The sequence below is a fragment of the Grampus griseus genome (assembly GCF_964374135.1).
Source record: "Grampus griseus genome assembly, chromosome: 3".
NCBI classification, from domain to species: Eukaryota; Metazoa; Chordata; class Mammalia; order Artiodactyla; family Delphinidae; genus Grampus; species Grampus griseus.
The window spans coordinates 9,230,035-9,257,666 of NC_139019.1; the positions used below are offsets into that span (position 1 = coordinate 9,230,035).

At 41.7% G+C, this 27,632-nt stretch overlaps 1 protein-coding gene across 2 annotated transcripts in view; it reads right to left on the reverse strand.

Annotated features, from left to right (window-relative positions):
• The window catches only part of CTNND2 (catenin delta 2), a gene marked incomplete at its 5' end in the record, with an annotated part of 935,921 nt that overhangs the window by 115,428 nt on the left and 792,861 nt on the right, over positions 1 to 27,632 (reverse strand). For both annotated transcript variants that reach the window (XM_082650874.1, XM_082650873.1), the window contains 3 exons: positions 4,567 to 4,740; positions 20,030 to 20,215; positions 25,918 to 26,035. In XM_082650874.1, the coding sequence (XP_082507000.1) occupies positions 4,567 to 4,740; positions 20,030 to 20,215; positions 25,918 to 26,035 (478 nt within the window). The remainder of the gene's footprint in view (positions 1 to 4,566; positions 4,741 to 20,029; positions 20,216 to 25,917; positions 26,036 to 27,632) is intronic.

The window sequence follows — 27,632 nt, forward strand, 5'->3', positions numbered from 1 at the left end:
TGTTTTTCTGATGCTTGTAAACCAAGTAATGAGTGTTTTAAAGTTTAAAAAGTATTTGGGCCATTATGAAGATCTAGCTTGCTAGTCAATTTGTCACTGAAAAAGAGTGTGCACGATCGTCCCATAAAGAGAAGTTATTGTTTCAGATGATGAGGTCTATAAAAAGCTCTCTCCATGCAAAATTCTGGTGTTTTACCTTCACATTTCTGCTTTTGTTTGGGCCATAAACGTTAAGGACACTTAAAAAAACGCCACTAAATTTCAACAGTTGCTATAAAAACACATTCTTAGAACCCTAGCTTTTAGATGGTAATGCTGTCTGCATGAAATGTGATGCTGTTTCTGTGTCTTCAGTCAATCTTTTAATTGCTCAGTTTTTGTTTTCTTTTTTACTTAAATCAAGCTTTTTTAAAGTAAGGGTTTCTTTGTTTGGTTTTGGTACAATTTATTCTCGATCTCTAAAGATCTGTAACTATTTATCAGTGTTTGGCTTAATGACAATCTTCTCAAATCATTCCTATAGATTATCTATCTTCCCTTCCCACATATTCCCTTGCCATTTAATATGGTACATTAATAAATTATACAAAAGATGATGATAACATGATTGACCTTTATGCATACTTGTGTATTTGTATTTTGATAAAAAAATTCTTATATAAGTATGTATATTTATAACTATGCACAAATATGTCCTAACGGCCCTTTGCCCTGCCTGAGGACTATTCCATTTGTCTAGAGTTATCAGGAAAGCCAGTGTTTCCTATAAGTAAGGTTGACATCCTTATGTCTACCTTTGAGGTAGACTCAAAATTCTACCTTAACCATTGGGATAAAAGTCTTTAAAATGCTTTCTGTCTTCTAAAGTTACTAAAGTAACTTTAGTAATAATTAGTAATAATAATCTAAAGTAATAATTAAACATTTTCTGATAACGGAGGGTCAGCATTATGACCATCCACAATTAGAATAAATGAAACAGCTGAAACCTTGAATGGCCTCTGACATTTTTTTCTTTCTTGCATCTTTGTATTTACTTCTTCTAACTCTTCTATCTTTTCACTTTGCTGTCAGGGTGTCTACTCTACCTTCTTAAGGCAGATCTGTGTGCCTGCTTACAAGAGTAACTCCTTGTATTTTTTAATTTGTTGCTTGAAATCTGATGAGGGCTGGGAAATTTGAGAGTCATAGTTGTTAAACTTTGTCTAAAGTACAGAACAGCTTTTGTGATGTTGATTTCAGCTGTTCCAGACCATTCTGCCTCTTTCTCAGTGGTCTCTATTAGTAATCGAAAAATTTACCAAATCAGTGCATCTGGATATGTGGGGATAAATGTCATACTGGGGATAACTGCGAACTAATGTTCAGGGTTATGCACTGAAAACAGTCAGCAAGATGTTATTGTTAGAAAATACTGAGAATTTTTATCAGACTTCTTCCATAATTCTCATTATACAACCCAAAGTAGGAGAGAATTTTTGAATATCAAAATAGTATAAATCAGTATAAAATAAATTAGTATAAAATAGTATAAACTATAAATTTATTGTTTTATTACTCTAAACACCTAAAGACCCAGACATATCTCAGCAGCTTTCCCAGCTGACCTGGCTACCTTGAGATACAGAGCCTGTGTCTTTAATTACCAATTTAAACAGCAAGTCCAATACTGCAGCAGGAATTGTGGAACTGGGCAATGATATCAAAATCTGCATCCTGAAAAGCACTGATGAATCTGGAAACTGGAATGAAAATAGTTCTCCCCAAACTCCTCCTTTCTATCAATTTTAGACTGTACTGACTACATGTTCCCATCTGAATCAAAGGACCAAATAAAGAATCATAAAGTGTGACCATTTGAAGATGGCCTGGCCACAATATGTGCTATTAACTGCTTAGTGACTGATAGATGTTTATAAATATAAAAGACTGTTATCCACAAGAAAGACATCTGGACATAGACACGAGTTCAGTTAAAAGCTTGTGTCTGAGCATTATTGCTCAGCCAAGCATAGGGGGGAGCAGTGGGGTACAAAGAAATAAATGGAATGGGTTTCTGCCCTTAGAAGCCTTATAGACCAGATTGTCTTCTAGAGGACATTCTTAGTAACTCAACAAGGACTCACATGAATAAATGAATGATTGGTGACACTGATCCTTGAATGTGGTGTTGAGATGTGGTACAGTCTTGGTATGTAACATGTCTTTTTTCTCTGGCTGCTTTTAAGATTATCTCTTTACTACTGATTTCGAGCAACTTGATTATGATGTAACTTGGGATAACTTTTCATGTTTCTCTTAGAGTTTCTTGAGTTGCTTAGATGTGTGAGCTTGCAGTTTTCAGTAAATTTGGAAAGTGTCCAACATTACTTCTTCAAATAGTTTTTTCTGTTCTCTTCCTCCTTTCTCTCTTGTTTTGTTTGGTTCTCCATTTACACATCAGGCCACTTGAAGCTCACTGATGAACTGTCAATTTTTTTTTCTTTTTCCTCTGTGTTTCATTTTGTATAGTTTCCAGTTGCTATCTTTCAGTTCACTAATCTTTTCTTCTGCAATGTCTAATCTGCTGTTGATTCCATTCCATGTATTTTTCATTCCAGATGTTGTTTTCAACTCCAGAAGTTTTATTTGTATCTTTATAAATTTTCCATGTTTCCAGTTAACTTTTTCAGCACATGGAACATAGAGTTTAACTTTTAAAGCAAAGGTGGAAGCCTTACATTCAAAATCCTCTAGAGCTCAAAGACATTTCCCCATTTTTAACTTGTTCTTATAAAAACCTAAGTGTTTCTCAAGTAAAGCAATAATTCATTAAAAAAAAAAATCAAGAGATGGCAAACTTGATTTGCCACTATCTAGATGGCTTTGCATTTCAGGTCAGACTCAGGCCTGGAAGCCAGAGCTTCTCTTCCCATCCCCTTCTAGTCCATCTTCCAAAGCCAGGGAGCTGGGTGGGGACTTGCAGCAACTTAGTGCTCTTGGGTATATACAGTGACAAACCCTTAGCTTATGACATCCTGCATCTTTGCATCTAGTGTTGAGACTGATCTGCATGATGTGGGGTGAAGCCGCCATGATCTCCTCTGCTTAAAGACGATGCATCTGAGAAACACTGAGGTGCTTTAATTTTCCCAGGACCACAAAGCTTAGAAAAGTTAGAGCCTAGGTTTGAATTGTGATCTGAGTTGAAGCCTCCTAACTTTAGAGGGAAGTTAATGCTAAGGGCAACTTCAAGGAAGTGACTTCCATTACTATCTCTTTCCTACTTATGCAAGGCTATACTCTGTCATTCTTCTTGGTGAGACTCTACATTTGAAGCTTTTCTCTTGTTGAAAGCAAGAGACAAGTTCACCTCAAGTTCATCCCAAACTGAATTCTTAAGGTACAGCATTAGTGATGCCTTATGGGCAGGGAGGGAAAGGGATAATTATGTTCATTCCTAAGACTCTCAAGCGAAGAAGTGAGCCTGCCATGCATGAGTAAGTAGCCAGCTCCTGGGAAGTATCATCAGGGGCTGGGTCCCAAGAGCTGGGAGGTCACATCCAAGAAAGAAAATGCTGCAGCTGACATTGTAGCCATGGAAAGGAAGATGGCAGAGAGAGAAGTGACAAGAGTTAGGTATTGGAAGGTATAATAAGAAGGGAATGTATTATTACATGATACTGAAGCCAATACCTGTGGTACCCATGGTACTGAGATTCTGAGAGTTATCTGTAGCTATGTGTCTATATTAATATTGTTTTGAAGAAAATGAATGGTAAAGAAAAGATTGATTTATGGATATCCCAACCCCCAGGCATTGATAATTAAATGAATGAGTAATTGAAGGTGGAGGTCTTGATATTTTCCCTACATGCCCTCAGTTCTTCTAAGAGGTTACACTCTTTTGTGCATAAGGCAAGTTAGCCCATGTAACTATTAGTGACCAAACTCAGGAATTCTTTGCTATCGTGAATCTGTTTCTACCCACAAAAAATTTTTGGTGAGAACCGACCTGGAACAGTGTGTATTTGTAAAGACCCAGAGAAAAAGACCCTCCTAATCTCTTTCCCAATCATACAGTTGCTTTACTGTAACCTTTTGCCAAAGATAACTATTTTCCTCTGTAATCCCGTAATTTAAAAATGCAAGAGATTCTTTTCCTTTGGGGACAGGACCAGCTACAACATTTCAGGATTCACAGCAGTTTTCGTATGACATGTTTGGGTATCAGCTCCCTTAACTGTCAATGACAGTGCTTTGAAAAGTCTCAACATGTCAGTCGCCCCTGAAAATGAAGTAGCTCAGCTACACAAATATAACGGAAAGCATTCATAGCATCTTCAATGACTATACTTACATCTATTCCTCTGTATTTTGTAGCGCTCTTCAACGACCCCTGAGCCCTTAAGAAGAATTTTTAAAAGAAATACCTTTCTAAGTCCAACAGTTCAATGGAACTGGTCTTTCTCTAACATCCTTAGAAACTTTATTAGAATTGCACTTCTCAAAATTGGACTTCTCATATTTCCTAAGGACCTTCTCATCATTCCAGATTTCTTTCTTATTGTAACAAACTCATCATACCTTCCAGCTCCCTGCAGCCAAGTTCTGCAGGGCGCCTGCCGCCCCTTCCAGCGTGTCTGCATTTGAGCACTCAGAGAGCAGTGTGAGGTAGGGTTTGACTATGGATGGGTGCCACAGCATCTGGATCCCTTTTGGTGGTTCTGCACAGTCTGGAAGAGGTCCTACTCCATCCCACTGGTGGAAGAGAAATGAGAGAGTAAACATCTTCAACATCTTTACACTTCCCAGTATTGCCTTCGGCAAACATCAAAGACAAAAACAAAAGCAGGGTGTCGTGACATTTGGTGAGCATCTACTGTAGGTAGGATACTACATCAGCAGTCCAAGGACCACCAAAAATGGGAGAGCCATTCCTACCCACCGAGAGCTTATGATGGAGGGTGGAGGGGGTCGGAGCATGTACATAAGTGAATGTAACTGGCAGTAGAATGGCTAAGCCCTCTGAGAAAAATTCTAGCACACTGCTACAGGAAGGAAGGAGAAGAGATGGGTTAATTTTAATCGGTCAGGGTGGAGGAAAGCTAAACATCAAGGCACCTTACAGTAAGCATACTATAGGCATAGCATAGTAGTTAGTAACTATCAAATGCCTTCATTTCTTATACACAAGTATTAACTGTGATAAATTCCTATATCACTTGTAAAATACATATTCTGTCATTGCATCTATGGGCATCAAACAAATGACAGAATGGACAAAGGAGAGAAAATTGTTACGGTTTATTACATATGTTGACGTGAGCTATAAGCAAATTTTGATCTTATAGAAATTCTGATGTTTGCTTTGAATTGAATCTAATAAATAACAGAATATGTAATTAAAAATTAATTACATATACATTTTAAATTATGGATTATATGCACAAAGGCATATCGGTAGAGTCTTAAAAATGATAGCTATGAAGATCATGTAGCAATTTGGACAAATGTTTATGATAAAAGTTAAATAAACAAAGCAGGATGCAAAGTAGTAGGGGGTTTGTGTTTGATTCCAAATAAAATGCATAGTAAAAAAATGTAATGATAATAAAAATTTATTAATAAAGTGTCTTTCATTTTTTTCTACCTTTCTAATTTTCTGTTTTATTATCCTTATAATTAAAAAATATTAAAAGTTCCAATAATGATTCTGATCTTTGATCACACATAGCCTTTTTCTTTCATTAAAAATAAACGCAATGAGTCTAATGAGGGTAGAAATAAAGTAATAAGTGTAGAAAAAATACTCCCATATTCATTTTTGAGAAAAATCATAGTAAAACAAAAGAATTACTTTATAGTATCAGAGTGGGAATATTAAGTTATTTAACTGCTTATTGGTGTTTATTAATGATTGCTTAAAACATAATCTAAAAGACATATATATCAATAATAAGCTTTCTCACAGATATTTTATGTACATACATATATGTGCACCTGTGTCCATATATATGTATGTATACCTATGAAAACAAAATTGTATTTCAGAATCTGTGTAAGTTCCCTACTTCTGAAAATTTACCTGGAAGAAAATATAGCTTACGTCCTATCCTCGCAACAAAAATAGAAGTGTTGATAGAAATAATGAAAAGTTGTTTAGCAGTCACAAACAATTTCAAGAATTCTATCACTTATTTTCCAAAAGAAAAATTAAAAATTCATGCCTTCTTTTTCTCAATTATGATACAGCTTAACTCAGTTCAAGGCTAAAGCTCAGAGATGAATGACATCCCATCGACGGGTGACAGCCATCCCATTAAAGGTCATTTTCATTCAGAGTGTCACTCTATCTCAACTTTATAACAAGGACACTCAATGTAAGGATCTTCCTGTTCTTTCAACCAAAGCCACTTCTAAACCCTTCAAAGCGGACTTTGCACCTGTACACAGCCTATCAATAAAACCAGTCCATCTCTTTTAAATACATAACAAAACAAAATTGAAAGTGAACCAGACTTGTCACATTGCTCCTGCTTCATTATTTGAGACTGGCTCACTGCACCAGATAGAAAGAGAGCACTAGGCTAAGAGAACAGCCCTTTTGTAGATGTGGTGACTTTGATGATGAAACAGGAGTGATATTGTCTTCTCATAGGAAACCAGCTGGGGGTATTGAATCTCTCGGCTAGCTAGTGCAACAGGAAATGCAAAATTATTTCATTTTGTTATCTCCTTAATACTTTTAAGCTATCATTTTCATATAAAGATTTAGATTTCATATAAAGATTTAGAGCTCAACATGGATGGAATTTCCCTCTCATGTAAGAGCCAACATAACAGCGTGAGGTATAGAGAAGTTTTATTTGCACTCTCATTACAACATGTGACAGACAAACTGTAAAAAGAGCAAAAAAAAAAAAGCTGTGTTATCATTTGCTGGGTTTCATCTGGTTCTTTTCTTCTAACTTCTGTGCAAATAAAACAGGATAAATGGCTAAATCATTAGATAATTTTCTTCCGTTCTGACACGTGATCTATGTAGCTCTTAAATACCTTTTATTACAATCCTTTCTTAGTGGCTACAGAGAGAATCTGAAGGGAATAAAAGGAAAACTGATGTGAATATGGATAGCCTTTGACGGCAACAAAAGAAGTTCAAAGGGGATTCTCTGCTATTTCAGAACGCTGATGACACCCTGGCACATCGACACAGAAGATAAAGAACTATTTCAAAGCCAGTCAGTGTATCCTGCCTTCATCTGGGTACTTTATTCAAACTTTTATTGAGTTAATAGGGAAAGAAGTATCTATCAACTGTCCATTAAAAAATAGATTTTCATCACCTATAAAAGACCGGAAGTCTTCTTTAAAAGTTGTGCTGACACACCTGAAGTCATGTCGCCTAGCCAATCAATACCAACAGGACTACAGGGCAATGGTGACATCAGGATCAGACTGAAGTTGTGAAACAGTTCTGCACGTGAGAACGTTTAATGCCAACCTTCTTCTAGAGTGAGGATCCACGAGAAATCAAGGGACATGCAACTCTTTTATCAAAAAAATGGAAACACATCATTTATAAATTTAAATACAAGATGAATTTATCCTAAGATTTCTTCAAAACTGCCACATGGCTTGAAGACAAGCAGTGGCTAAATCTTTAACACAGTCAAAACACTCATCACACAGCTATTTAGTCCAAAGAACACAGAACTTACATTTATAAATAAGCCTTATGCAAACTATATTTGTTTTTGACTGTACCTTAAGGGCATATTACCAAAAATTTTCTAAGAACTTGAAATATGAAAATAATATACAAAGAAACAAAATGTTTTCAGGTCAGGAGGGAGAACTTTCTATGTAATAGAGACAAGGCACAACCAACAAAGTATTTCCAGGAAACCAACAGGGGCAATGCTAGCAGAGTATTTTTTGATTATATTGGCTGCATTATTGCCAAGTTGGGACATATAAACACACACACACACACACACACACAGAAGTGTGTGTGTGTGTTTATATGTCTTCATTTATCAGGTTTAAGTTTAAAAATCAAACAGAAATTAGACAAAGGGAAAGCAAAAGAAAAAGGAGAAAGGCATTTGTGGTTTTAAAAAGTTTTCTTCCAGCACAGGGGAAACGTTGAGTGAAAATATCCCTTCTTCCTCATAGTTTTACTCCTTAGGCTTGAGAGTTAAATAAATGTTCCTTAATTTTAAGCACATTTAAAATTTTATCTGTTATATTTTAACGAATAAAACTTGCAAAAGTTCTAACTGTTCTTTCTTTTTTTTTTTTTTTTTGCGGTACGCGGGCCTCTCACTGCTGTGGCCTCTCCCATTACGGAGCACAGGCTCCGGATGTGCAGGCTCAGCGGCCATGGCTCACATCTTCCCAGACCAGGGCATGAACCCGTGTCCCCTGCATCGGCAGGCGGACTCTCAACCACTGCGCCACCAGGGAAGCCCATATTCTTGATTCTTAAAGTTAGTACTTAAATGTTCAAATTATACTTTATGCAGGTCATTCATATTATTAAATAGGAAAAAACTCTGATAATCTCTAGCATTAAAGCTCCTCTTATTCATTGTCTTATTTATAGGAATTGAGAATTTACGAATATACTTCAAGTTTAAGAAGTTAAGGATTGAGTGGGTTATGCCAGAGTATTTTAGATTTTTTCAACAGATAATACTTTGGATTGGGACCTCCCTGGTGGCACAGTGGTTAGGAATCCACCTGCCAATGCAGGAGACACAGGTTCGAGCCCTGGTCCGGGAAGATCCCACATGCCCGGAGCAACTAAGCCCCTGCACCCCACTACTGAGCCTGCGCTCTAGAGCCCGTGAGCCACAACTACTGAAGCCCACACGCCTAGAGCCCATGCTCCGCAACAAGAGAAGCCACCACAATTAGAAGCCCACGCACCGCAATGAAGAGTAGTCCCTGCTTGCCACAACTAGAGAGAGCCCACACCAGCAACGAACATCCAACACATCCAAAAATAAATAAAAAAACAAAAAACAATGTTGGGTGTCTCACCCAAATTCATATGTTAAAGCCTAACCCTTAATGTGATGGTATTTAAAGGCGAGGCCTTTGGGAGGTAATTGGGTTTAGATGAGGTCTTGAGGGTGGGGCCCCTATGACGGGATTAGTATCCTGATAAAGAGATGAAGGGACCAGAGCTTTCTCTTTCTGCCCTGTAAGGACACAGAAAGAAGATGGCCATCTGTGAATCAGGATAGAGGCTCTCAATAGACACCGAATCTGCTGGCCCCTTGGACCTCCAGCCTCCAGAACCGTGAGAAAGAAATGTCTGTTTGTGTAAGCCACCTGGTCTAGGGCATTTTGTTACAGCAGCCTGAGCTGAGCAGGACAGTAGTGACAGTAAGCACTAAGAAAGTTTGGTGTCAGTGTTACAAGGACCCTCCAGCTACACCCTGGCTGTCCTGCCCTGGAAGCTCTTTTGGGGCCAGGATGGCAGCAAAGAAGGAGTGTGTAAGGCAGGATTATGTTGACAGTAGATCACAGAACAAACCAACAGACTGACTTGTCATCCCAAGTAGCACCACATTCACTAACATATCATCAGCACTTTTGTTTTTCAGTTATATATATATGTATATTTATCAGACTATTTTCCATTATAGGTTATTACAAGATACTGAACATGGTTCCCTGTGTTATATAGTAAATCCTTATTCCTTATCTATTTTACGTGTAGTATTGATAGCTGGAATCTGTCAATCCCATACTCCTAATTTATCCCTCTCCTCCTTCCCCCTTTGGTAACCATAAGTTTGTTTTCTATGTCTGTGAGTCTATTTCTGTTTTGTAAATAAGTTCATTTGTATCATTTTTTTTTTTTTTTTTTTTTTTGCGGTACGCAGGCCTCTCACTGCTGCGGCCTCTCCCGTTGAGGAGCACAGGCTCTGGACGCGCAGGCTCAGTGGCCATGGCTCACGGGCCCAGCCGCTCCGCGGCATGTGGGATCTTCCCGGACCGGGACACAAACCCGAGTCCCCTGCATCAGCAGGCGGACTCTCAACCACTGTGCCACCAGGGAAGCCCCATTTGTATCATTTTTTAAGATTCCACATACAAGCGATATCATATGATACTGGTCTTTCTCTGACTTACTTCACTCAGTATGACAAACTCTAGGTCCATCCATGTTGCTGCAAATGGCATCATTTCCTTCCTTTTTATGTATCAGTACTTTGCTGGACTGGCTTTAAATGTATGACTGTAAAACTAATATCAATAAAACAAATAAGCGAACAGTTTATATCATTCACTATCCAAAATTGTTAGAATTGAAAATATGTATTCTCTCTCCGAGAAGGTAGTGCTCAAACATTTTTAAAAAAGAGGAGACTAAGACACTCTCATGTTAGAAGCCAAGGGTCTGCTGAAATCTGGACACAGTGGTTTTTGATGTAGTCACGGTCAGGGAAGGAGATACACACTGGCCACTGACTGTAAGGAATGCCTGCTTAGGAAGAAAATCACACAGCTGTGGGAATGGGCTCAATGTGTGTGTGTTTTTTTTTTAAAAAAAAAGCCTTTCTTTAGACTGGCTTTTAATACTTTTACTTCTCCTTAGGGCTTAAATTCTATTTTGAAGATTTCTCTCTTAGCTGGTTTGAGGATGGAATCATGGAAGCCATTTGCTCCTTATATGAAAAGAGAGGTCTGACTTAGGGATAAAAATCAGAAAGTTCAGGGACCTCCCTGGAGGTCCGGTGGACTGTGCGATCTCAGTGCAGGGGGTGTGGGTTTGATCCCTGGTCGGGGAACTAAGATCCCACATGCTGCATGGTACCGTCAAAAAAAAAAAAAATCAGAAAGTTCAAAAACCAGAAAGTAAAGATGTCTGTACACTTTACAAAGAGACTGTGTAAATGGATTCTTCAGGGGACGGTGGCTCACGAGATTAATTATTACATTCATAAAAGCCCCTACTGAATGAGAAGAATTAATGAGGGAATTTCAGCTCCTCCCTCTGAAGGAGCTTACAACTACCCCAGTTTCTACTTCCAAGGCGCCGGGTTGGGTACCACGGAGATGCTAACAAGACGTTCTCGCCTACATGGAAGAAGGATTTACACTCTGGGAGGAGCGCTGCTAAAATACACAGCTCCTGTCGCATATGTCACAGCCATTCCAGTCTATGTAAAGAAAAGAGCTTTCGCTGCCGTATCTTTGGAACACAAATAGAAAAGGCCTCTTCACCAGCGGAATGCATCTCTAGTGCCTAAATTTCTCTACCAGCGACAGAGAATGACAGTCAGCATGTGTGCAGGCTCACTTTTCTTTTAAAGGGATTTCAGTGACATAAATGGGCCAGAGGTACTGCAAGGGAAAGGGAGTGGATGTGCAATGACAGGAAAACAGTCTGATTTTAAAATCCCACTCTTGCCTCCCAGCTGAAGTTACACATCACAGAATGCAGGAAGAGAAAATGGCTCTAAAATGGGAAACTGTCAGGGAATGTTCCTTCATGCAGGGTTTGGGTAAATTAGGCTGCAGCCAGTGCTAAATACTTTGAAGAGCCACAACCTAAACACAGTCCATCCACCATTGGCCACTGTTGCTTGATTTGGTTTGAACAGCAGTTACTAATTGATTTTTGCCCTGACCGTGTTTCATCATCACTTTCAGCTAATGCGGGGAGGGAAGGAGGAAAAGGAGGAGGGCAAGGGAATGCAAGTAATGGTTATTAAGAAAAAAAAACTCCAAGCAACTGTCAAAAGCCAAAAGAGAAATGATTTTTGTGTTGACGCTTGGGAATTTGGAAGGCAAGGGTAGCTCGGGCGTCTGACTTCCCCTGGGAGCTGTTCAGAAGCCGTCGACTACAGGGAGGCTGAACCTACGGAAAGAGAGGACAGAGGTGACGGCCAGTGACTCGTATTCATGTGGTACACGTCTCCAGGCTCTCCTTGCAAAAGATACAGGGAATTTTGCATTTGAGAGATTAGAAACCTGTCTTAAAGGTGAGATTGGCTATGGTGTTTCCCAAACAAGGCTTCAGAACAAAAAACATTCAGGGACAGACTTGCTGACTCACTTCCGTGCCTGTGTGGGTGCCCACCCCTCAGGAGAAGGCAGGAGGGAGGCGGGTGATGCTGTGAGCTCCAGACATTGGCACAAGGCGGCCACTGTGTTGTGACCAAAGAGGAGTGTTATCAAGGCTGGTCTACATCACCGGGCTCGCTCGCCGCTTCCCCAAGTCATCCTGATGGAACCAACTGGAACACTAGTAATGCTCACCTAGAATTCTCTCTGCTCCTAACTTCTCATCCACATCTAGGGAAACCTGGGCTATGACTCACCCTACTACCTGCTTTTTCAAGGGACTCTGTCCCTGACTCGCCAACTTCCTTGAGGTAGTCCTGTAGTCTTGCTTGTTTATATCTTTGGTGATACATCCCTCAAAGACAGTCTAATACAGTGGTTTTCAACTGGAGTGATTTTAACACCCAAGGGGATAGTTGGCAATGTCTGGAGACAGTTTTGGTTGTCACAACTAGGGAAAGCGGTGCTATTGATTGGTGTCTACTGGGTAGAAGCCAGTGACGCTGATAAACATCCCACAATGCCCAGGATAGACCTACCACAGGGAATTACCCGGCTCCAAATGTCAACAGTGCCAAGGCTGAGAAACCCAGGTCTAGTCTGTAAGACACAGACTACTGACTGATGGTGTGGAGTATCGAATGGTAAAATGTAAACACAAATTAATGAGTCACCAAAAATTGAGCGTTAAGTCTGTAAACCCACTGAAAGTGGAAAAGCAGCATTTCTAGGTGATGGGATAAATTTTATATGAGAGGCGCAGAAGAAGGAGAAGCATCTCACTCATTCACAGGGAGTGGCAAAGGACAGTCACTGCACAGAACTGTGCAGCCGTGATCTTTGTGGGCGCATGCAACTTATTGCTTTGAGGACATGAAATAGCATGTCTTGAGTCACCAAGCTCCTGGCATACGGTGAGGTGACAGCAGAGCGAGACTACACTGCTACCAGCCGTGAGGGATGAGCGGCAGCTGAAATCAGCAGATGGTCAGAAAGGAAATGGTATTAAGCCACAAACGAGAAAGTATGGTTACTAATAAGGAAACGGAAACTGCCTGGAAGAAAGAAAAACCACCTGTGATATTAGGAAACGAGGACTTAAAAGCATCAAGCATGTCACAAAGGGGCAGATCCATCAGGTGATAATAAAGCAAATCAAAACGTACTCACACTGTCTGTCACTGCCATCCAGAGTGATTAAGACAAATTTTGGCTATGTCGCCAGAGCCTGAAAAGCATTCTCTGTAAATGTAAAACTAGATGTTTTACTTTTAAGAATTTATCCCTGAGAAGTGATTAAGGATATAGGCGAGATTTAACTACACGGATGTTGATTGCAGTTTACGTTAGTTAAAATTTGGGAGCAACCTAATTTTCTGATCATCGGGGACTGGTTCATACAACACGGCAGACCCCTACAATGGAATTCTTGGTAGCCTTTCCATATTCTGGTGTAGATGAGTATTTACTGGCAAGCAGAGAGGTCACGCAGAGCCAAGTGATAAAGTGTCTACAACAGCCGGCAGAGCGAGGCAGGGTGGGTGCAGCGCCCACACCTGTCCTTCCCTTCAGTGGTGTGCCAGTCACCTGGCTGCAGGTAATTGGGGGCTACACTGTCTGCAGAGAATTTGCAAACAGCAAAATGGATGAAAGTTGGTCTTTCTTATTACCCTGTGCAGACAATTCTAAACCATTTCAATGATAAAATATCCCTCCTTACTGAGGTAGAGAACTCCTACTGCACCCCCTTAGTATGCCACTGTACCCCTTTTCCCTTTGGTTAAGAGAATGCCCAAGGTTCACCTAGGGTCACGGTTGCCCCACAAAAACACTACACATCCCAGTCACCCCTGCAACTCAGGTGCTAATGTGTCCCATCCAGACGGAGAGGGTGTAGGCAACAGTGATGTGTGTGACATTCAGCGGGGGCAGTTCTAGAGGAAAGGGTACTCCCCTCTGTCTTCTTGGCTCCATTTCTGCTCCTGGACTCTGGATACAGAGCCATCTTTGGACCATGAGGAGGAGGGCAGCATCCTAAAGAGGTGAGCATGACAGATCTAAGGAGCCTCCGGAGATTCTGCAGACCAGAGCCGCCAGCAGCGCCGACTTTTACATTAGCGGGAAACACACTTGTCTTCTCTAAGTCGCTATGAACTTGGCTGTCTGATGTGGTACGATGTGTCTTCACTCACACTCCAACCAATATCGTATAATTGTATTTTGAAAGGTTAAACAAAGCTATGCATAAATACAGAGAGAAAGAGATCAGAGAGGATTAGAGGCCCAGGTATACATTTTTACTGTGGCTCACACTAGAAGGGAAGATGATGGGGGTGTGTGCATTATTTTCTTCTTGTAGCTTATTGCTATTTTACTCGTATATTGTTTACATATTACGTGTGCATGTATTTATTAATATAAATATTTATAAAATTTTTTGAAGTTATTTAAATATTTTTATAGATATAATATTTTTACTTATAATTAATATATATTTTGTCTCAAGGAGAAACTTATTTAAAATTTAAGTAAGTTTAAAATTCAAATCTGCAATGTCCTGATTTAAACTAGCAATAAAATTCATTTTTGTGCTTTGGGACATTGATTGCTATTTATTCTCAGAGCCTCACTTCTGGGCCAACAGCACCCACGGGACACAGTGGGCTATGCGTGAGTCTCTTGAGGCGGCCCCCAATCCAAAGTCCTGAAACTCCAAGGACACTTTTCAGGGGATGGGATTTCATGGCATCTAATCCCATTTATGTATGTCACACACTGACATCTTCAGAACTAAGCATCTTTTAGTCTGGTGTGATCAAAGTACTGCTTCTCCAGGGGTGCTTTGAGATACACGCATCTACACTTGTTGACATGAACTGCAAGTTCTCAGACGATTAGCAAGATCTAGAGTGTTCATTAGGTTTGCTGGTGATCGCAGAGTCAGAAGGTAATAAAATGCAGCACTGCCCTGAGAAGCGGAGGAACAGCCTGAACCACAAACGGAAAGAGAAGGGCTATGCAGCGCTCCTGGCTCACAGCAGCCGTGGGAGGCCAAGTGTCCCAAGAAGACAATGGATGAGGCTGGGACCACCGACTGGCAACAACCCCACAGCAAGAGCTAGAGGCCCAGTGGACCACAGCTGGACTGCCATTCAGCACAGCTGGTGCTGGGCCTTGGGCTAGATGTCAAAGATGGAAAGAAGACCCACACAGTCTTGCCCCTCAGAAAATTCTTCCTCTAGGAGATCAACAGCTGTATGTGACTGATGATGTGATGAGCATTGGAGGAGAAGTTTAAATAAAACCATGCAGATGCAGATGAGAGAAGGATTCACTTTAACTTGGGAGAACTCTTGAAAGGGTGAAAGTGATGTTTTACTTGGTTTTAAAGGATGATTCTCCAAGGAGTGGAAGAAGGGAAGGGGAATGCTGGACAGAGGAGCAGCGTGAGCATAAGTGAGGAGATGGCCTGCGGGATGCTGGGCTGGGCTGGGCTGGCTGTGCTGTGCTGTGCTGTGCTGGGCTGGGCTGGGCTGGGCTGGGCTGGCTGGACTGTGCTGGGCTGTGCTGTGCTGGGCTGTGCTATGCTGTGCTGTGCTGGGCTGGGCTGTGCTGGGCTGGGTTGGGCTTTACAGGTTTTACATGGAAGCCCAATACTACTGCTTTTGTGGATAAGATATCATGCTGATATCTTAGGTGAAACTTCCCACAATCTATGCATTTGGCATCAACAACCTAGAAAAGAGATGAAAAAGAGTAATAATACTTCTCTTAAATTGACCCCAGCTCACTAAACAAAGATTATCAGGAGAGAGAGAAAGTTGATCGTATAAAAATGCTGGATCAGAATCACCTTTGAATTCTGATAGGTTTACATCCTCACCCATGTGGATATATAAATACCCCTGTGAACTAAAAAATTCAGAGGTGATTCAAGCAGAAGAGAGATTTCTGAACTCTAGAAGATCTTGCTTGTTTTACTTCTGTTTTTCACTGCGGGTTTCTCTGTACACAGTCAAGTTCACACAGAGTAGGTCTTGAAGGCCCAGGTCTGCTCGGGCCATCAGCCAGCAGTATCCTGTTACTTCTAATCCATGTTTGAGCACCACTGATCCCCGGACACCATCGCAGGAACCTTGGCCACATGCCAAATCGAAAAACAAACAAAAATGCTTATTTCTACAAAGGGTGGGAAAGCAGCTCAATCAATTTTGTCTACTGCTATTCCCTGGACCTCAATCTTCGGATTGCCACCCCTGCCCTGCTCTGCCAGGCTGCTGGCACAAAGCCCTGCCAGCAGCGGTGAGGACTGTGCTGGGTGGGATATGCCTCTTGGCACATGGCATGTAGACTGCTTTGGCAGAGGGTCTAATTGAAAAGAGCTACTAGAGAAACCAGTCATTTCTTATAATTCAGCGATAGGCACTGAACACAAAGTCAGAAATTAATGAATTTGCAACGTCCTTTTGGACCAGAATACGATGCATGGAAGTGTCCAATACAGCCACACACAGGGGTTTACATCTGATGGTTCTGTATCATATATTTTCTTGAATTATCCCTATCAAGGATCTAAAAGAAAGTTTGCAAGATTTTTATTATAACTAAATCTGACCTGCAAAGTATAGTATTTTCCAAAGGTACAGAATACCAATGCCCAAGGTGAAAGTCAACGTAAATTTCTGGAATTCAGCAAGTGACAGAGTCAATCACTAAACCAATATTAGGATTTTCATCACTTTTGCTTCCTGGTAAAACCTCTGGCTCCTCTGTCCTGGTAAGGATCTGCCGTGGATTAGACAACTGTTCATTTTATCTTATGCCTTTCTCTGAGGCAACTCAAATTTAAGAGAAAAAAGCATATACACCTGCATAAACAAACACTGACTTGGTCAGTTAGTTCCTTTTTGAATATTATTTTAAAATAATATTTGAAAAGATTACAATTGTAATGCCCATTGTAGAAAATTTACATATAAGAAGAATCAGTCACTATCTTCCATCATCTTTGATGTACTGCACTTTTTCTAAAAAAACATATTTTTGGTACATGCATATATTTTGAATTTGCATATGACACATATTTTACTAAACTGGCCAGGTTTTATCTGCATTGTATCTATCTCTATATACCTCTTTCTTCATTTCACTTTGTATTATACACTTTCTATAATCACTACCTATTCTTTAAAGAGACTGACTTTATGAGCAGTAGAGGTTCCAGGGGATGTATTATATCTGACCATTTTTATAGCTGCAAACCTAACACTCCATCTGTTTACATCCTCATTAAGCTTGATACTGAATTTCCTGGCACTTCAAAATATTTTTATATTATGTGGGAGAACAGTTTGAAAACATTTTTTAAAACTATCATTTGGTTGAAATAACTTTGAAGCTTCTTTATAAACAACAAAGTTCCATTGTGTTTTAACTTACGGTGGTTTCAGAAAAACTTTCTTAAAGAAATTATTTTTTTCTCCCTTAAAAGAATATTGTAAGAAGAAAAATGGAACAGACTGTACTCATTTTCATTTAGATTTCAGGCAAAAATCGTAAGATTCTACTCATCATTTTAGTGGACTGAACTTAGAAGAGAGCTCACTGATGTCATAAATTATGGTTTGAAGTACAGCGTTCTGAGGTGGAATATTGCTCACCATGAGGTTTCATGGAAGCAGCTAAGCCCCTTGGAAGAAGGGCTCTATCTTGGCGTGATGTCCATGAATGTTCTCTTCTGACCCCTGGCTTCTCTGGACCCAATCAACTCCTAATCTCACCTGTCATTCGAAAGACCTCAAGCCACCAGAGCACACCTTGGCAGAGTTGGGAAAAGGGTTAAGTGTCGGGGCAGAATCTTACTAAAGGAGACACCAGGGCCAGGCACAGAAGCTATCAGAAGGGTGTGCTTCAAAATCTAAGCCATAGACTAAAGAGAAAACCATGAAATCAGAGTGAATTTAACCTCAGTTTAAAGTTTTTCTTTCTTTCTTTTCTTTCTTCCTCCCTCCCTCCCTCTCTCTTTCTCTCTTTCTTTCTTTCATTCTGCCTGCCAAGGCTAATGCCATATTAATGGACTTCCACAAATCTGATTTCCAAAGTTGGCTGGGCCCATCCCAGAGGTTCTGAATCATTAGGTTGTAGGTGAGATACAGGTGATTTTGATCACAAGGTAGACTGTAAAGCACTATATTCTTGCCCATAGGCTTTTCTTCCTTTCAACTTTACTGAGCTTGCTTTCCAGGGTAAAGCAGTGTAGGGACTGGGCCCCATGGTATGCAACACCACAAAAGGATACCATGAGAAGAACCCATGTACCTTTGTTAGGCCATCTTTAACTTATTTGATATTGAAAAATATTCAGAACCCATAATCGTTTGGCACCCTTAAGTACCAGGTAGGATAACTGAAGTGTGTGACATCACTTAGTATAATACTTGGCACATGGCAGGTGCTGGCTAACCACTGCATCCCTCCTGGTAGGAGGGTTCTAAGAGGCAGAATTAAGAACCATGGCTCAATACTCCCAAAAGGCTCCTCCAGTTCAGGGGGAGATGGAAGACACAGAGTACTGATCCAGGACAGGAGAAAAAGCAGGGCTGGGGATTTATTTCTCAGAGTGGGAGGTCACCGTCAAAGAGGCAATGAGCCTGTATCTCCTAAATTATAGGCGTGTTTAAGCTGGAACATACAGATCCAGAAGCTGTAGAAAGACCTGGAGCCTCAGGGGCTACAAACAGCTTGAGAACTGTAACCTACAAAAATGCTAACACTGACACATTCAGGTTAAATGTAGGAATTATATTTAAGGACACATTCCCATTAATCCTTACCGTGAATAAAATAGTTCCTTTAACCCTCACTCGGAGTTAAACTTTTCCAAAAATAGTTTAGAAAATAGTGTGCTGTGACCTAAACAGATATTTTTGAAAATTTATTTTGAATTAAAAACCTGGCAAGAGAGCATGTTGGGGATTCTGTCCCACTTTCTCAGTCATCCACTCCTGAGGACAGTCAGATCTTGGGTTTATAGGACCCTCAGCAGCTGGAGATAACAACCATAGCGTCCAGGGCAAGGCTGGAGGTATAACCACAGTGTCGGGGAAGGCTGGGAACATGACCACAGTGTCCGGAGGAGACGGGAAGATCTCAGTAGCAGGGGTTTCTGGCAGCCACAGGACGGGCACTTTTTCTCATTACTCCCTTACCTGGGGGCCTGGTGGGTGAGGGGTTCTACCTCCCAGAGGCTCCCGAGGGGCAGGGCTGGAGGCTGTTCTGTTTTTGCCAGGGCTGAGAATCACAGCCTGTGGGCCTTTACTTCAATGCAGGGCAACCGACAGCTGCTGGAGGAAAGGCCGTTCCATTTTGAAGAGGCCTCTCCAGCTGGACAGCTATCTGGAGTAACCGGAATTGCCCCCCAAGGCCAAGCTTCTAATGTCATTCTGTTGGGAGGGCTGTGAATTATTCCGTTTTCCAACAATAAGTGCAAGATTGCATGTCCAAAAGTTCCCAAATGACCTATACAATATATGTTGGATTTCTGCGCCTCTCTCCACAGCTTCCCTTCTTAGACCACACCTATCCTGTGCAACTGTACCACCTGCAAGGCACCCTCCTGGCCCCCGCAAGGGCCGCAATGAATGTGTGCATCGACACAGAAGAATTAGCGCCTGCATCTGACTCGACTGTGTGAGCTGGAACCTTAGAGCTTGCCCTGGACGCAAGCGGCTCTTTCCGTTTTTGAGATTTCCTATCTTGGCGTGGCTGCAGAACCTGGGGGGAGTCAGGTAATGCTCCACTGCCTCAGCTATGAAATCCCCACGGAAAGCCTGTGCAGAGGCATTAGTGATGTGACCGCGTGTTAGAAACGCAGAGCCCTGCACCTGCAGACACAGACGAAACATGCATGTTGTGATTAGGGCAAGGGAAGATTGCATGCAGCTGCGAGTCCCCACATCACCTGATCTTGAGATTTCTTTTTCTTCTTCTTCTTGCCCCAGCACCCGGAGCTCTCTGCATCTTTGCCATTGGCCTCACCACAGAGCAGCCCGTCCAGCTCATCTGTGCCCAGGTGCTGTCCCTGAGACGTTTCCGCTGCCAGCCGGTACGAAAGGTTCCTTAAAATGCACACACAGTTTTCAACGGTCTGGAGAATCCAAAAAAAAAAAAGGAGGAGGAGTGAATAAAAACTAACCAGCACTCCTCCACCCAGAAAAGCAATCCGTCTTTACACACACATTTTTCTTTGGATGCATGTAGCCGCTGCCCCTAATGGCTCCCTTGACAGCCACAGTGGAAAGAATTTAGGGAAGCTTGGAAAAGTCCTAAGACATTTTCTCACCCCGAAGATACTACTTATCAACAAGAGGTCCTTTTCTAAGCAGCTGCCACTGATTGAAATTCACTTGTGAGCGAGGAAGAACCCACAACCACGAGAGGTCCCAGATGGCGTCCACTTACGGACAATGGCCGCATGGGGACTAGGGCTCTGAACCACCAAGAGCACAGATAACTGGATTTCTGTCAGCTCTGGGAGGGCGACATTAACATTTACCATCTACCAGGGCACTTTCTGGGGGTGAAACAGGGCAAGAGGTGCAAACCAGGGTGGTCCCAGGCAAGCCGGGTTCTGTGTTCACCCGGGGGCATCAGTGTTTCCATGCTGATTTTCCTGGCAGGGGCGTTAAACGGTGGTTAAGGACACACATAGAGCTGGATACCTGTAGAACCCTAGGTCTCTGACCACTGGCTGTGAGATTTGGACAGTGCACCCAATATCTCCGTGACCATAACCTCCTCTGTAAGACGGCCATGATAGTGGCCACGTTTTAGGCTGCTGTGTGGAATACGGGAATTAGAGTATTTACATGTGATAGGCAGAATAAAGCTCTCTGCCCCAAAGATGTTGACATCTTAGTCTCTGAAACCTGTGAATACGTTAGGTTATGTGGTGGAGGGAATTAAGGTTGCTGATCAGTTGGGGAGATTACCCTGGATTATCCGGGGGGGGGGCATGGAATCCTGAGGGTCCTATAAGCAAAAGAGGGAGGCAGAAGAGTTAGAGTGAAACCCCGTGAGAAGGACGTGACCTGCTATTGCTGGCTTTAGAGATGCAGGAAGGGGCCATGAGACAAGGAATGTGGGCGGCCTTGAGAAGCTGTAAAGACAAGGAAACAGATGCCTCCCTCAAGCCTCCAGAAGGAATGCAGCCCTGTTGACACGTTGATTTTAGCCCCAAAAGACCCCTTTTGGACTCCTGATGTCTAAGATGGTAAGATAATAAGTTTATGTTTTTAAGCTGCCATGTTTGTGGCTGTTTGTTATAGCAGCAACAGGAAACTAACCCGGTATGTAGGTACTGAGAAGAGTTCCTGGCACACAGCAAGTGCTGTACAAGGATCTATATCATTAACAATGGTGGAGATGGTACTGCTGGGAGGTCCAGAGCTTGTGACCTAGATCTGATGGGTCCATGATGGAGTCCTGGCTCTGCCATTTAATGAGCTGTGTGACCTTGGCCAAAGTGTGAACTCTCCCTGTGCTCCTGTTTCCTCCCAAACTCCCCACTGCCAAATTGCAGATTAGGTCTCAACATACGGATTTGGGGGGAACCAAACATTCAGACCAGCGCATCAACCTTTAGACCTTTGTCCTGGATTTGAGGAACCGAGGGAAGAGGAAAAAAAATACCAAATTTTTACAAAGGACAAGATAATGATGGAGAATAAATTGAACTGAGATAAGTTTTATTTTATTTTTTAAGTTTAAATTTTTTTATTGAAGTCTAGTTGATTTACAATGTCACGTCAGTTTCAGGCATACGAAATCTGAAAAAGAAGAGCTAAGTTGTCTTTTTAAAAGCATGCCAACTTGGCTATCATTTTTCAGGCACCAACTGTGGGACAGCCACCATTCAAGGCAGGGAAGATCGTTCCATTTTACAGATGAGGTCTGAAGCTTTCAGTAACTTATACCAGATGGCTCCACTTTTTCTAGTCCTAGGTTGGGACTGGAAGGGTGGTGAGAGCTGCCAGGGTCCGGATCCTGCACTGTTCCCACCTATGACTGGAATCTGGTAAAAGGCACTGTGTATGTTTGACATGACTATTGTGGGCAGGAAAACCAGTTTTCAGGGTATATTTTGGGACCTTTGCCATCCCAAGCGTTGCTTGTCAGCTTCTCAAGGTTTCATGGGCTGCTAATTCCACAGGCTTTGAGTCAACTTGATTTTCTATTTCAAGCATCCTCTCAGCATCGAAAAAGGAACCGGCATGAAAGCAGGTAAACACAGGACAATACATGAAAGGGAGAAAAGTCTCTCCCTGAAAAGAAAATGTTATGGCATAAGTCAGAAAGATTTTTAAATCAGCTCAAACTGATTTTTCTTACATCAAAGTCTTGGGAGAATAAACTCCTTTCTCATCCTGCTGTTCATCTTCCCTGGGGCACCTCCATGCCTCTGTTTAACAAATGACCACTGGGGAATAAATCCGCCGTTTTGAGAAATGTTTTATAATCTACCTGTGGCTGAGGGATGATTTTGAGAGAAGCTGGATGGTGGGGAGAGGAAGGAGAGACAGAGGGGGGATGAGGAGGGCGGAAGGGAGACAGAGGAAGTGGTAGAGAGGGATGGATGGGGGTGGCCCCAGGGGTTGAACTTATCTCTCCTTAAGCTTGGTTTGGGAGGGTTACCAAGTCAAGAGCTTTTCTCTGCAGGGGCAGGAAAAAAAGAAAAAAAAGAAGACTGCCACCGCCCTCCTTGGGGACACCAGCAGAAGGTGGGTGGCAGCTGGTGGTTTTGGTTTCCATATCCATTGCCGTCAACAGAGCTTTCAGTAGTTCCTCTTGGTCACCAGGGTCATTTTGACTCCTTATTTTCTATTAGAAAGGGCTAATTTGGAAGCTGTCTGTAGAACGCTCCACCATATGTTACCCTTTCAACAAACTGTTCCAGTTACCAGGCGCTGAGCTGAGAGCGTGCGTGGAATCCAGGCTCTTGCACTCATTAACTTCGCTGGCCTCAAAGACAGCGTGCACACATTTTTCCCTCCTCTAACTTGTCACTGAGAAAGCTCAGAAGTGGCCAAGCAGAGGGCCGAGTGGAAAGTGATGGGACAATAATAATATGTTAAAACTCAATAGCACATGCTGGCCAGCAGAGCACTGCTGAGTAGTTTATCACATTTGATCCTTTCAACAGCTATAAGGATCCTCCTTGTCTCAAAGCTGAGGTCACCCAGGTCCTGTCCTTGGTCATCGGGAGGACGAGATGGCACGTTTTCCAGCACGCTCCCGGGGCCAAGCTCAGTGTTTTGGCTGCTCAATCAGGAATATCTGAGTCTTCTGTTTTTTCTTCTTTTAATTTTTATTTTCTATTGGAGCATCGTTGATTTACAATGTTGTGTTAGTTTCAGGTGTACAGCAAAGCGATTAGTTATACAGATACGTGTGTCTATTCTTTCTCCAATTCTTTTCCCATTTAGTTTATTACAGAATATTGAGCAGAGTTCCTTGTGCTGTACAGTAGGTCCTTGTTGATTATTTAGTTTAAATATAGTGGTGTGCACATCAATCCCAAACTCCCAATTTATCCCCTCTCCCTCCCATCTTTCCCCTTTGGTAACCATAAGTTTGTTTTCTAAGTCTCTGTTTGTAAATAAGTTCATTTGTGTCATATTTTTTAGAGTCTGCATATAAGAGGTATCAGATATTTGTCTTTGTCTGACTCACTTCACTTAGTATGAGCATCTCTAGGTCCATCCATGTTGCTGCAAATGGCATGATTTCAAGGAATATCTGAGTTTTCTGACTCCAGCCCTAAGTGGTCCTCAGTTTTTCAGTTTCCTCTTTTGGGGGAAATGTGGGCGGACATTAACAAGGAGAATCTTCAAGGTCTCCCGAGAGACTGAGGAGTCTGGTCCTCTGACACATCAGAAGAAAGATGTGCGTGCCTCACAGCACTCTGATTTTGGACCATGCTCCTGAAGGCTGCCTTACCCAGTGGTGGGCACTGGACCAAGACAAGAGGCTGTTGACTCTTATTTTATTCTCAACTCCAAGGCCCAGACACTATTAAAGCTTGCTTGGTATCCATAGGCTTAGCATCCCCTGCGTTAGTCTTTACCACTTTGAATCTTAAGATCCTTAGCACTGCAGCTTCTGTGAATTACGAATTACCTTCAGTAGCTCTTTTCAAAATTCCTCTATTGTGTTAACAGGTATCTGTAAATACTCAAGACATCTTGACTGGTTGCTTCTTCAGGGACTTAACTTTCCTGTCAATGATATTAAAAGGTCTAAAATGGCTGTTAAGGGCATTTACAAGAGAGGTTGATTAAATCTTTTCTATCATATTTCACTTTTGAAATTGATGTCATATACGGTAAATGAATGGATGCAAATGTAACTGAGTGGCAGTGATAAAATGACAGACAGTGTCATAACTGGAGTCAGCTGGTACTCAAAGGGCTAGAGTCCCAGAAAATATCATGGGTCCTAAACTTTAGGGAGTAGGGCTCAGGCATCAGGAATTTTCTAGCTTTTCTAGTAATTTAGTTTTCTAGTTTTTTTAGTAATTTTCTAAATTTTTCAGTCACTCTAATGTGTAGAGAAGCACCGTGGCAAATCACCCCCATGCCAACGAGTAACTAAATGGATGAAATCACTCTTATTTGTTCTTTATCTGACCTTACAACTAAGTTATATTATATCGTATTCCCAACGAGTGTCCATTTCAAAGCTGTATCTACTAGGGCGGTTCTCAATCCAAGATGCACATCGAATCACCTGATGAACTTTCAGAGGAATAGAAATCGGAGACAAGAGTTGGACACTCAGATTCACTCAGGGGGCTGTGATGGGGTCTAGGCACATGCATTTATTAAATGTTCCAAAGGCAATTCCGAAGAAGAGTTGGTATTAAAAACCATGGGATTGAGGCTTTGGTTCAGAACCAGGGCCAATTTTTGGCTCCCTATGGTATATCCGGCAATATCTGGAGCCATTTTTGTTTGTCACAACTGGGCTGCGGGAAGGATGCTACTGGCATCTAGTGGGTGGAGACCAGGGATGCCGCTCATCACCCTACAGTGCACAGGGCAGCCCCCAGCAGAGAACTGGACCCAAATGTCAGCAGAGTGGCTCTGGAGAAGGTCTTATTAAGGTATCACATGTATTAAGGTCTTATTAAGGTATCCCATTCATCACATGTATTACTTGAAAGTATCAGTAAAGTCTGTGTTGATACCAGGATATTATGAAATGACAAATTTTTTATTGAAAACGAACCAAAACTCATCAAAAGACAAGTGAAGACAAAACAAAATAGCTCAGCGCTGGTGAAGCCCATCCAATTCTATTTTGGTTTGCGAACTAAAGCACTGAATGGACGCTGATGATGGATGCTTTGACAGGCTCGTTTATGTAGCATTTTGACGGCATTTATTTAGACTTCATCAGGCATTCCTTGCATGGCATTGGACAAAATTAAGTTGTTCAAGAGCTATCGTGTAAGAATATAGGATTATTCAACTCTCAGGTAGTTTTAATATTTCTTTTTCTTTTGCCAATGGATTTTAGAAAATAAAGCTAGAAGATTGTGGGCAACCTGGTATGTGAGAGTTTATACACTCATCTGGAACACCTGTAGTTACAATAACTTAATCTAAAATTTTATTCACTACTAATCAAGAATTAAGTGTCTAGTTCTAGGCTAGGATTAAACGTCGATATAGATCTCAGAGTGAAAGTAGTAAACATCGCATTAACTCTCCATCCTTGTTAGCCACTGTTTGGTCCCCTGGGCATCCTTCTTCTCTAAGATGCTTCACCTATGCAAATTCAACAAACCTTGCTATCGATCTCGCTGCTCCCCAGCGCAGACTGAATCACGTAGAGCAGCGCATCCGTGAGCCCATCACATTCCCGCATCCTCCTGCGGGCCTCCTCTCCGGCTGAACTAACATTCCTGCAAAGCAAAAGGATGTGTCAGCGCCCTTCACGGTGGTCACCTCCTCTCATAGTTTTAATCAAAACACTTTCCTTGCCTTTTCAGGTTTACCAAGAATATAATTTAATCGGGGGGGACGGCCTCCACAAAAGCATCCTGGAATTAGGTGAGTCACAGATATCTGCAAGGAAACTCTCTAAATGGAGAATGCAGAATTCCAAACACGTTATCCGTGAGAGTCCTGTGACTGCCAAGAAGGGAGACTTGGGCCAAGTCTTCAAGGTCTGCTTCCTTTACAATCGACCAGGGAATCAGAAGCTCTTTGATTCAAAGGATTCTTCTTCTTTGAGAAGTTTGAAATACTTTTCAAACACAAAGCTTTTCAACTTACTGAAGTATTTTAGAGATCTAATTTCACCTGCTTCAAAAAGATACCTACCTTGGCCCTGCCAGAGGTAAACTTCTAGAAATTTATTCTAAGAACACAGAGATTTCTGTGAAAATTTAGTCATCGGGATGTCTATGGTACCTTTTATGGGTAGGAGTTGCCCAAACTCCTTCCTACAATGGCACAGCCTGAGCTAAAGCCAACAGAAGGGGCCCCTTGTAATGAAATGCACGGCTGGGAGACAGAGAGAGCTTCCAGAAGGTACAAAAGACATGAGACAATCTAGTCAAAGGTGAATCTTTTGGGTGCTTTTAGTTATTCCACCTGAGAGGGTGTTCTGGTCTTCCTCTCCAACCGTGATTAAGGATTCAGTTCCAGCAGAGAACTTTTGCAGTAACTGAATGAGAGACAGCACAGGCTATTAGAGGGATGCTGGAGGAGATGAGTTAATGAAAGGTACAAAGGACCTGAAAACATTTAGAAACTGTGGGGAAGGGTGATGGAAAGAGAGAATGATCTAGGTAGGGCAATGGTTCTCAAGCTATGGCTATTATCAGAATCACCTGGAGGGCGTGTTCATGGAGATAGCTGGGCCTCACCTTGAGATCACTGGTGGAATCCGGTAATTTGCATATTTGGTGATGCTCACACTGAAGACCTAAACTAAAGTAGCTCTAACTCTACTTCTAGGGGGAGGGTTTGGTTGGGGAGGGTAGTGTTCTTCAGTGACTGCTGGGGCCAGCCATGGGGCAGATTCCAAGAACCTGTGGCCTTAGAGCACACAGGAGTAGCTGAACAGAATGAATCTTCAAACTCATGCTGTAATTGACACAAGTGTTCTCATTTCATTTTTCCAACATCTTTCCCTGTTATACTTCATTCTGTTTTACAGATAAGAGAACTGAGGCTCAGACAGGCTGTCCAAGGCTTCACAGGTAGTAAGCGGAGAAGCTAGAACAAACCCAGGTCTGTGAAGGGCAGGAAAGCAAAGGCTTCAGGCTTGGTGTACAATATGGACTATACCTTTTAGGAATTAAATCAAAATAAAATAGGCTCAATGCTAAAATGCTACTGAACATAAATGTTTTCTTTAATATCTAAAAAGTTCTGCAGACATGTTTAAAGATGATCTATCAGTGTTTTAATGTAACACTGGGAAAGGTTATTCAATTCACATTAGTATTTTTGGCATTTGCTGATCTTAAAATATAAACAAAACTCCTCAGT